The following is a 12,156-nucleotide window of genomic DNA, read 5'->3' on the forward strand; positions in this document are numbered from 1 at the left end:
GTTGTTCAAAATGTACCTCAAGAAGATTCCAGCCTGACCAGGCGGTGGCACAGGGGATAGAGCGTTGGACTGGGATGTGGAGGACCCAGGTTCGAGACCCTGAGGTCACCAGCTTGAGCACAGGCTCATCTGGTTTGAGCAGAGCTCACCAGCTTGGACCCAAGGTCCCTGGCTCGAGCAAGGGGTTACTTGGTCTGCTGTAGCCCCATAGTCAAGGCACATATGAGAAAGCAATCAATGAACAACTAAGGTGTCGCAACAAAAAACTGATGATTGATGCTTCTCATCTCTCTCCGTTCCTGTCTGTCCCTATCTATCCCTCTCTCTGACTCTCTGTCTCTGTAAAAAAAAAAAGATCCCAAGTGTTCCTTATGCCCATTGTCGTTTGAAGAACATTAGTAATGTTCTTTCCCATGTAATTTCCACTATTGTATAGTAGTACCAATTATTTTAAAAATAAAATTGGTTCTTAGATCATGTTCTAGTAGCACTTAGTCCTTCTTCCTGAGGGCATATCATTAAGAATGATACGTCTTCTCAAGGTACTAACTAATTTAAACCTTCCATGGATTTTATGAGTGTCTTGTGGTCTTGCAAATGAAACCTCTGATGGTACTCCTTCTCTTGGTATGATTGATTTGATGAAATTTAGATTCAGTTAGGGTAGAAGCTTAGTGGTAGCCAGATCAAAGGATTTAAGAGTACCAGCTTTATAAGAGCCAATTCTATTTTAATCATTCATTTTAACTGTTAATTTCTCATTCACTTAGAAGAGCTTGACTTAATTAAAGACAGCACCAAATACTGCAAATTTGATATTGGAATACAGACTTATTTTAAGGCATATTGTTAGTGGTGAATATTGAGAATCCACCCATGGAAGAGGCTTGAGAGCCTATAATTTATTTTCTTAAATAATGAAATAAAATGCTAGTTTCTCTGTTTAATACAGAAGTCTAACTTACAGTAAACATTCTGATGGAAGGGTTTTACTGAAGGGGGGGGGGACTGACAGTACGTCACTAGGACTTCTGCTGGCACCTTTCCCATTAGAGCACAATGGTTCCTAATAAAGGGGAAACGATATGAGTGAACCACAACACCCTCCATATAACATTTAGACTCAAAAAACATAAAACCTCTTACAAGTTTTCTCCTACTGCATTTGATCCTTCCACCAGCATTTTGAAAGAAACACATGTGTTTCATATAAATCATACATAACACTGACCTCGCCAAAATGTGAATTCTTTACCACTTTGATTTCATTATTTCAAAATTTTGAATTTCTTAGTTCACAATATTCCACTTTATTCCTCCACACTAACAGGTAACTAACTATACATTGCATGGCTTCTGTTTTCTCCATCATTTTTGTAGTGGTAGGGTTGGTCCATTCCTGTTTCATTTATAAAATTTATGATAATTTGAAATAATTGGGCTCATTATCAACTTTATGAGTTAAAGGATAAAACCACATCACTCACATCATTTGTAAAGCAACTGTAGTGCTTAAATGAACTCATAATTACCCACCAATTATTCAATCATCCTCAAAGATTTGAGTTCGGTCCATTATTTCTTTGACAAACACATAGTAACAATCTGCCTACACTAGGATAACCATTCCATCATAACCTCCTTTGCTCTTTTTCTTTTTCAGATTCTTAGGACATTTCCTAAGGTAACCTTCTGCTGCAACCAGGGTGGTCCTTTCAAGGTCTTGCCCAAATGCCTTGTTACCCAGTCTCACCCTTATTACACTCCAGTGGCCTAATTCTTCTGTGTTTGAACTCCCACAAATCTAATCATTTTTAACCAAGCCTTCTCTGACAACCTCATCCCACAGTCTGTGTCTCATCCTAAAAGTCTTATTTCTAATACAAGCTATTTACCTCTTTCTCTCATATTAACTTTGTAATTCAAAATTGTTCTCAACTATTACTTGTATATATTTTGTCAGCCTATTGGATTACAATTGATGGTTGAAGCCAGGAACTGTATCTTTTACTCCTTTTGAACTTTGTAATATTTTTCACACAGCCTACAAGAAACATTTTTTGAAGGAATTCATGAATAAATGAGTAAATAGAAAATAGCAGATTTAAGCTCAAGAAATCATATTTGTGGGGGGTTTCCACAAATATTAGAGGATTAATTTAATTTATTTCTTTATGCCTTAACTCATAATTTAAAGTAAGGGACATAATTTGAACATAAATTTTAAAATTTTTTTAAAGAGTTTACTTATTCAAATAAGAAAATTGAAATTTAAGAGGAAAGTGGGTTGCTAAAGATTACATATATAGTTTGTGGCAAAATTAAACAAGAATTTAGATTCCTGAATCCTAATACTGTGCTTTTTTAAAGGACAGTGCTTTGCAGTACACACACCAGGTTAACAGTGGTATCTTAGCCACTGGGTCATTTCAAGAAAGGGATAAATAGAAGATTAGGTAGAGCACATGGTCAGTTTAAAGGCTTTAGATCCTTTAAAATAATAGGCATATACTTATGTATATATATAATTATGTGCCTTGAAAGAATGAAAAGGTGGATATTTCTGAATAGCCTAACTGATTATCACAATCTCCCTAAGAAAGCTCTGTATAATGTAGTAACTATGTTGACAGAGTAAATGCATTGAGTTTATAACATTGCACTATATTGACCAAGGGCATAAAGATAAAGCATAATATGGTAATTTTTATCCAGGCAACAAATATATAAAGTAATTATTATCATCTCCAAATTATATTTGAAGAAACTGAAGCTTGAAGAAATTAACTTGCCAAAGGTTGCTTCATCTACAAATGGCAGAGCTGGCATTTAAATCTGTATCTGACCCAAAGGCCTACATGGTTACTAAGTAATACACTACCTGGCTTCAGGAGTGCAGAGTAAGTTCACATGTGTGAGCTTTAAACTACTGATCAAGTTGGAATTAAAGACACTCTTCTAGTGAATAAGACAGGAGAAGACCTGGCCTGGAAGAGAATCCTCCCAAACTCTGAGTGACATTGTCTTGGGAGGCACCTTTAGGGAGAGCTTAAAGACCTTTAAAACAATTTTCAGAAGAAGATCAAAGTTGCAAAATTCTCTACTATTAGTGAAGTTTCTACCATGAGTATAGCTGTGATATTTTTCAAAGAAAATCAGGAGCCACAGTTTGAAAATTAAAACAATATTTATAGAATACTACAGGTAAAACATTTTTTCAATAAATAAAAAACATCAAAGTAACTGTAGAGGATATATAAAACACAGCAAGACACTAAAAAGATTTTTTAATAGTAACACTTAATATGAACTTTTCTCCAAAAGATTATCTATTAATTTTATTGTTTCCTGACTTAGCTCTTATGTCCCTCATGAAGTTTTGTATTGAGATTTTTGTTTCATCTGTCATTGTTGTATTAGAGATAGTTTTCCCAGTTATTCTTTTGTGGTCTTTTTTTGGCTAACAGGAATTTTGAATTTTTATGCAAAAAAAATGTATTACTTCTTTACTCCATAATCTCTTCTTTTATAGCCTTCTTCACCACCTATCTCTATATTTTCTTCTTCATTTATGGTTCTTTTTTATTTTCATAATCAACTTCTTAATGCCTCCACAGCTTAGACGATGAAATAATGGGACCCTTCAAAGTGCTTGGATTGAATTATGCCTTGCTGTTCATTATGATCGGCATGCACTAAAGATTGTTATTTTTTTAAAAGGTCATAATTTCCTCATCCTTCTGGTAAAGATATTCTCAAAACTTTTATAAACTACTCTGTAGAGTGCTTTCTTTAAAGGCCTCCATAAAAAGAGTTAGAGAGAGAAAGAGAGGGAACTCCATCTGATACTAATGCCAAGAAGAACTGAAAATCTTCACAGATATTATTCATTATTTTTATCTCATGGGCATTGTAAAGAATATGATGAATAAGGTGTTGTTTAAGTGTGTTATTAAACACGAATAATAGTCCATTTTGTGTATGTGTGTCCACTGTGTCTATATCCATCCATCCATTGACAGTCATTTAGGTTGTTTCCATATCTTGGCTACTGTGAATAATGCCGATATCTCTTTGACATGATGATTTCACTTCCTTTGAGTATATGTCCAGAAGGTTGATTGCTGGATTATATGGCAGTTTTTTTCTATTTCTGTGAAAAATGCCATTTGAATTTTGATAGGAATTACATTGAACCTGTATATTGCTTTAATATGGACATATTAAAAATAATAATTTTCCAACCCATAAACATGAGATATCTTTCCATTTATTTGTGTCTTCTTCAATTTCTTTTTTATTTCTTTCTTTTTTTTCTTTTTCTAAGTGAGAGGAGGGAAAATAGAGAGACTCCTGCATGCATCCCAACTGGGATCCACCCACCAACCCCATCTGTGGCCGATGCTCTGACCATCTGGGGCCATGCTCACAACCAAGCTATTTTTAGTGCCTGAGGCAGAGGCTCCAAGGAGCCATTCTCAGAAACCAGGGCTGATGCACTTGAATAAATCAAGTCATGGCTGCGAGAGGAGAAGAGAGAGTGAGAGAGAATGAGGAGAGGTGGAGAAGCAGATGGTTACTTCTCCTGTGTGCCCTGACCAGGAATTGAACCCAGGACATCCACACACCAGGCTGATACTTTACCACTGAATCAACCAGCCAGGGCTCAGTTTCTTTCATTAATGTTTTATAGTTTTCAGTCTACAGATCTTTCACCTTCATGGTTAAATTTATTCCTAAGTATTTTATTCTTTTTCATGCTATCATAAGTGAGATTGTTTTCTTGATTTTTCTCTTCAAATAGATTATTGTTTGTGTAAAAACATACACACACACATGACTGATTTTTTATATTGATTCTCTGTACTGCAACTTTTTTGAATTCATTTAATTCTAACCGTTTTTTTTTAATGGTCTCTTCATGATTTTCTAGATATAAAATTATGTCAGTAAAATAAATTATTTTACTTCTTCCTTTCTAATTTTCATACCTTTTTTCTTTTTCTGATCTAGAACTTTCATTACTATGTTGATAAGAGTGAAAACAGTGGGAATCCTTGCATTGTACTTTGTATTAGAAAAAAAGGTTTCGGTGTTTTCTCATTGATTATCAAGATAGCGATGAGTTTTTCATACACAATTTTATTACGTTGAGGACATTTCATTCTGTACCTATTTTTAAATTGAATCTACTGGGTGATATTGGTTAATAAAATTACATAGATTTTAAGTGTATCATTTCATAACACATCATCTGTACACTGCAAAGACTATACTTTCAGGGATCATTTCTATAGTTTGTACACTGCATTACATATTCACCACCCTAAGTCAAGTCTCCTTTTTTATTGAGTTTTTATCATGAATGAATATTGAACTGTGTCAGATGCTTTTTCTGCATCTATTGAGAAAATCATGTAGCTTTTATTTTTCATTCTGTTAATATAGGTGTATCATATTGGTTTATTTAAATATGTTAAATCAATCTTGCATACCAGAAATAATCCCACTTGGTCATGTTGTATAATCTTTTTACCATGTTGTTGAATTTGATTTGCTAGTACTTCGTTGAGGAATTTTGCATCTATGTTCATCTGAGATATTGACTTATAGTTTTCTTGCAATGTCTTTATCTGGCTTTGGTAATTGGGTGATGCTGGCTTCATAAAATGAGTTTGGAAGAGTTCCCACTGCTTCTGGTTTTTGGAAGAGTTTTTAAAGGATTGGTATTAATTCATTGTTGATTGGTAGTAGAATTCAGCCATGACACCATCTGGTTCCGGCCTTTTCATTGTTGGGAGTTTTATTATCACTTCAACTTCCTTATTTGCTTTATATTAGATATATCTTTTCTTGATTCAAACTTGGCAGATTTTAAGTTTCTAGGAATTTACCAATTTTTTTACATGTTATTTAATTTGTTGGTGTAAAATTGTTCATAAAAGTTCCTATGATCTTTTGTATTTCTGTAGTATCCCTTGTAATATCTCCTCTTTCATTTTTGATTTTGAGTCCTCCTTTTTTCTTGGTGAATCTAGCTAAAGGTTTGTCTATTTTGTTTATCTTTTTAATAAACCAACTCTTGGTTTCATTGATCTTTTCTATTGTGTTTTTAATTCCTATTTATATTTATTTTTGCTCCGATCGAAGCAATATGTTCCAGTTTTTGCTTCAGAACTCATTTAGTAATTGGCTTTATTAACATTTTCCATTCTACAGGAAAGACTGCTGGCTGATTTTAGTTCCTTGTGACTGCAGGACTGAGGTCCCCGTGTGGTCTGGAGGGCTGCTGGCTGGCCCTGCTCAGCTTCTTGCCACGTTGCCCCTCCACAGGAAGTTCACACCATGGCAGTTTGCTTCCTTAAGGCCATAGGAGAAGTCCTGCAGCTTCACCTCTCCTCGTGGGAAAGGCTGGATCCTCCAGTAAGGGGCTCCAGTTTTCTTCAACAACACCTTTATCAAGCCAAGTTTAAAAGCTTGTCTTACAATACATTTGTAATGTTTGATTCCACAGATCCTTAGTTCATAAAAACACCATTTTATTACTTCATATACTTGTCACTTATTCATATAAAAACCGTAGAAAATACTTAAAAATTAATCACTTACTTCTTATGTCTATAACTTATCTGAGCAATGATTTAATTCTTGAAGACAGATATAATTCACAGTAAAATGTAGTAGAAAAAAAGTAACCACCCAAAAATGCCAACATAAATGGCCAAATCAAGTGATCTGAAAAGTAAGCTTTTATTGTGGGTACAATGGACATGAAGTAGAGATTCTTTTATTAGTAATATTGTGTTTGCTCATAGAAACAAGAATGTAAGTAATATCACTCAAATATGTATTAGAGAATGACTCAAAATTGAGAAAGTTTCTAATTATTCTTTCTAAAGAGAATATTTGTATTAGTTTCCATTTTTATCTTTCCAGTGTTTCTTTATACAAATGAAGGAAAGAACAATAAAGATTCTTATTTTCTCTCTTTTATACTAAAGGAAGCATACTGTATACAATGATTTAAATAATATATTCTATATAATGTTCTGCATCTTGCTTTTATCATTTAATGATATGACTTTTAGATCTCTGCACAGTTGAGGGATTTTCCTCATTGCTTTTTACAACTGCATAGTATTCCTGCAAACAAATGTGGGCGCCTTAGTTTATACAACCACAACTTGACTGCTAAATACATGAGCTGTTTATAATCTCTAAGTTTTCACATTATGCCACAAATCAATAAACTTATACACATGTTCTTTCATGCTTATGTAGGAGGTTGTGTAGGATATTTTCTCAGGAGGAAAATTACTGAGTCAAGGGAAACATATGTATTTTTGGTAGATATTGCTAGATTCTTCTCCATATGGTGTTATAGTCTTTCGAGCAAGTTTCAAAAAAATTAAATTTCTTGCCAATTCTAACTCCAACTCAATCTAACTTTGGTTCCACTCAAAATTTTAAAATACAGATTCCTTGCTAACCAATTCTTTAATCTCTGCCAGAGACAAATCCTCACTTGCTTCTTGTATTTCAGGCTAATATTTAATATATTTTAATGTCTAAGGCCAAAAATCAATCCAAATAACTTTCCTCAATTCAGAGGTTTCTCATCAACATCACAACCTCTAGATATAATTAGTCTACCTGGCAACTGATGATAATAATTAGAGCCAGAAACTAACATAAAACTCTTAGATCACCTGTTTTCTCTGCTATGTATTTAGGAATCTTAATAACTAGCTTTCAGGCTGATTGACATGACTGATTAAATTATATGGTTCTTTTCTTTAAGACATGACCAGATTCCCTAGATACTCTTGTGTGTATATATGCTGCTTGCAAGGAAAAATTACCAGATAAGAGTGTGTTGTCAGTATGTGGAAAAGGTGGAGTCTAACATGCAGAGGGCCAAGCCTCTTATTGCATTCAACTAGGGGATCATGAAAAGAGCTCTGGACTCAGAAGCAAAAGGCTTTGGCCTGTGTCCTCTCCATGTACTCTTGATAAGTGGTAACTTAGAGCAAGTGATAAAAAAATATATGTAATATTCATTTCTTCTAACTATGACAGGATATGACAATGCCCTAAGCCTCTCTCATCCATCTTTGCCTCTCTCCATGTTTAGAGTCAACAGGTAGGAGAATAAAAGGAAATCTGCATCTTTTTGTCAAGAAAAGAAAACAGAATTTTAAAAAGTATTTTATTCTGTTTTAGATATAGACTTCAATGTGATGAAAACTTTAAAAAGCCCAACAGAATATGTAATGTCCACATCCAAGGAAGAATCAAGATTATCAAGACTAACAACAAAGGTTTGTAGTATAGTAATTATTTCTTTTAAGTTATTACTTCTTTAATTTGCAATATAATTAGTTGCACAGCTTAATGTAGATGATATTAGTTATTTCATTCTTGATATATATCTTAGAAAAAATTAATGATCAAAGTGATTTATTGGGAGGTTAATCTTATTGAAAAGTCTTACTTTTTTCTTAAAAAATAAATCTTCATCTCTAATGAGAAAAAAAAGAGATAGCATTTATTTTTTCTCACACTTCTGGTACTACTTGTCTTTGGATTGACACACAAACATGGCTCTGATCTGTGTAAGCATCAAACAAAGTTGCAGAGAAAACTTCAAAGTAGTTTTTTGTAATGTTGACCTGTCCCCACCTAGCTGCTATCCTAGCGTAAGGACTACATGTATATACTGTCACTCTAAAGTCTTACATGATACATCTCTCCACTTTCCTGATGATGCCTCCACAATAAAGATCCTGTGGACTTGCCACCTTGTGTTGCTTTAGCCACAATTTGATGATGTTATTAGTTTGGAATTCTGAGTTGATCTCTTAACTTGTTAGACAATTAGGTTTTAAATCTGTCAAAGTCTTTATTGCTGAAATTTGGTCTTAATTATCTAGTCAAGTCTGGCCATTATTTTTAATTATACATATATAAAAACCACTTTCTGAAAGTCAGTAATTACATATTTCCTGGTCTCTAATAATTCAGGTATATAGAATCTCTTCCAACCTTCACAGTGCTGCCAAGGATGGTTTATAAAGTACTTTAGTATAGAAACTGGTGATCTCTAGGAGTCAATTTGGGATCAATGACAAAGTTATACCTATATATGGCAGGAGGGAGGGCCTTGCTAGATTTAGAAATCAGAGAAATGTAATACAATTTATATAGTTGATCTTCAGCAAGCACTAAAAATGGTCTTTAATACCTTGCTTATAAGTTGTAGAAATATGGACAGATGGGTTTGTAACTGACTGTATGACCTTTTTCAGATGACACTATTAAAAGACAGAAAGCAAACTGCAGATACATTTATGGAAGTATATCATACTGTTGCATTATTCCCCATCCTATGCAGACTACTTTATTAACAACTTGGATAAAAACATTGTTGCCGTTTTTATTAGATACGTAGAAGTCATAAATTTGGAAGAATTATTAATACAGTGATGACCAAAAGTTCACAACAGGATAGAGTAAAAGACCTGATCTTAGAATATAAACTTTTATAGTAGAAAAAGTATAGAGGCCCAATATTACAACTGCAGAAATACAGTATAATAGCTCTCTTGGTTTAGGGGCATCTAAAAAGATTTGGGGTTATTTTTAACAGTAAGATCTGTATGTGTAAAAAGTAAAATGTTGTTGGCTCCAAAATTTACTGTATTCTTGGCTATTTAAACAGACATATAGGGTTAACTCTATGTTAATTTGACAATAATTGTGTATTACATTCATTTTGGAGAGTTATATTATAAAAGGGTTAGACAACCAGAAGCATTCTAAACAGAATATAGCCAGAACGATGGACTCTGAAGCCATATTTCTACTACAAAAGAAAAAACCATGAAGATTTTATTAACTGTTTTTGAAAATGTAGAGAGCTCCTGTAAGAAAGAAGTATGACATTTTCTGTGTGGTTCAGAGAAGGTTTTTACCAATAGAAACCAAACATTTTTTACTTTTACCAATAAGTGAAAACTATAGGGAAACAGATTTTAGTTCAACTTAAAGAAGAATTTCTTAAGCACCAGGATTGTCCAAATGCTGAATGGATGGACGTGGGGTTCCAGTACCCATAAAAGCATTGGCAGGACACCATTAAAACATTAAAAAAATCACAGTTTAGTTTTGTAGTCATAATCAGCAATTATCCTTTCCCAAATTGACAAAACATTCAGCACCAAAACCATGCCTTGGGTATTCTGGCTCACCACTTGTGACCCTTCCAAAGTTGATAAGATTGCTTGATTCTTCAAAGTTAATACCAAATTGTATTTTGACAATAAAGTCTTGTTTATGGAATCAAACTTCTCTGACAATTTTCTGTCATATCTGTTGTGGGGCGGTAGAAGCAGTGGGGCTTCTATTAGTTGTTTTTGGCTATTTTGAATATTTCTAGCAAAAGCTCTTTGGGCAGCATGCTCTAAGTATCTAAAAAATGGTTAAGGCTTCACAAAACACTGAACTGGCTTTTAATACCTAGCTCTGTTCTTGCCTGATTAAAGTATCCTTTAAAAATCAGGGTTCTTCATAAAGGAAGAGGGAACTGTGAACTATGGTTTTTCTAAGTTGAAAACTGATAATTATAGGAAAAAGGAACAGAAATGTCTATGTACCTATTTTTAGTACTTCGGTAAGACAGAGTTTCTGTCTTACAAATATGTAAGACAGAACCTGGGAAGGGGTCATAAAGTGATTCTTTGAGGTAGACAAAACTTTCTTTTAATCTAAGTGAAGCTTGGCTTGGTTTTGCATGTAATTTAAAAAATTAAGCTAAATTGTCATGAAAAATTAAATGAAAGAAATGATTTAGATCATAGAAAATACATCTGATACTGACATTTAGTTTCCACCATCAAAGAATTGCTTTTGATTATCATAGTCCCACTTTCTTTTTTTTCTTTTTTTGTATTTTTCTCAAGTGAGAAGTGGGGAGGCAGACAGACAGACTCCTGAATGTGCCCCACCGGGATCCACCTGGCCTGCCCACTGGGGGGCAAAGCTCTGCCCATCTGATGCATTGCTCTGGTTGCAACCAGAGCCATTCTAGTGCCTGAAGGGGAGACCATGGAGCCATCCTTAGTGCTCGGGCCAACTTTGCTCCAATGGAGCTTTGGCTGCGGGAGGGGAAGAGAGAAAGAGAGAGAGAAAAGAGAGGGGGAAGGATGGAGAAGCGGGTGGGCACTTCTTCGGTGTGCCCTGGCCGGAAATCGAATCTGGGATTTCCACACGTGGGGCTGATGCTATAGCACTGAGCCAACTGGCCAGGGCTCATAGTCCCACTTTTTAAAATAACTCTGGAGCAACTATAAATGAATATAATTAAAATGTGACTATAATCAAAGGAAAGAAGAAAATTTAATGTATCGGTAATACCAAATAAGGATAAAATCTTATTGCCCCACAGAAATGGAATCTGTAATAAATCTCTCATCTAGGCATTACAAAAACTGAGAAAAAACTTAACATTTAAGTAGTTGTTATACTGACATTGTTTCCCACAAGAAGTCAATAATAGAACCTGGGAGCAATTATATTTATGATTGTTGTTTTCCTGACATAGAATTTGTGGTCATTTTTCCCCCCATCAGCACTGATTATGTTATCCAACTGCTTTTGACCTTTTTTCTAATAAGAAGTCAGCTGTTAATCTTATTAAGGTTTCCATACATGTTGTTTTCCTTTTGCTGTTTATGAGCTTTTTCTCTTGGTCTTTTTCTTTCAACACTTTATGATATGTTTAGGTGTGAATTTATCTTACTTGAAGTTAAGCTTCTTAAATACGTTTTTCATAAAATTTGTAAGTTTCAGTCACTATTTCTTCATATATATTTTTCGGCCCCTTTTTCAAGGCCTCTGTTCACTTTCATTCATTTTTATTTCTATTCTTCAGACACAATACCCTTTATTGACATATCTTCAAGCTTACTGATAAAGCAATAGCCTAGGAGATCTTTACTTCACATGCTCATAGAATCATATGTTAGTAAATTTCTTTAACAAGATGCTTTGCAGAATTTACTTTTATTTATTTTAATTACTAGATGGTAATATTATTTATAGTTATAATGCAGTTATAACTTATTTACAGTTCTTTAAAAACACAAATTTAATAAC

General features: G+C 33.9%; 1 protein-coding gene across 1 annotated transcript in view; it reads left to right on the plus strand.

Moving 5' to 3' along the window:
* FAM227B (family with sequence similarity 227 member B) overlaps positions 1 to 12,156 on the plus strand; it is a 236,095-nt gene that overhangs the window by 193,833 nt on the left and 30,106 nt on the right. The window contains exon 14 of the mRNA XM_066343624.1: positions 8,224 to 8,321. Coding sequence (XP_066199721.1) covers positions 8,224 to 8,321 — 98 coding nt within the window. The remainder of the gene's footprint in view (positions 1 to 8,223; positions 8,322 to 12,156) is intronic.

This window comes from Saccopteryx leptura, chromosome 6 (assembly GCF_036850995.1).
Source record: "Saccopteryx leptura isolate mSacLep1 chromosome 6, mSacLep1_pri_phased_curated, whole genome shotgun sequence".
NCBI lineage: Eukaryota > Metazoa > Chordata > Mammalia > Chiroptera > Emballonuridae > Saccopteryx > Saccopteryx leptura.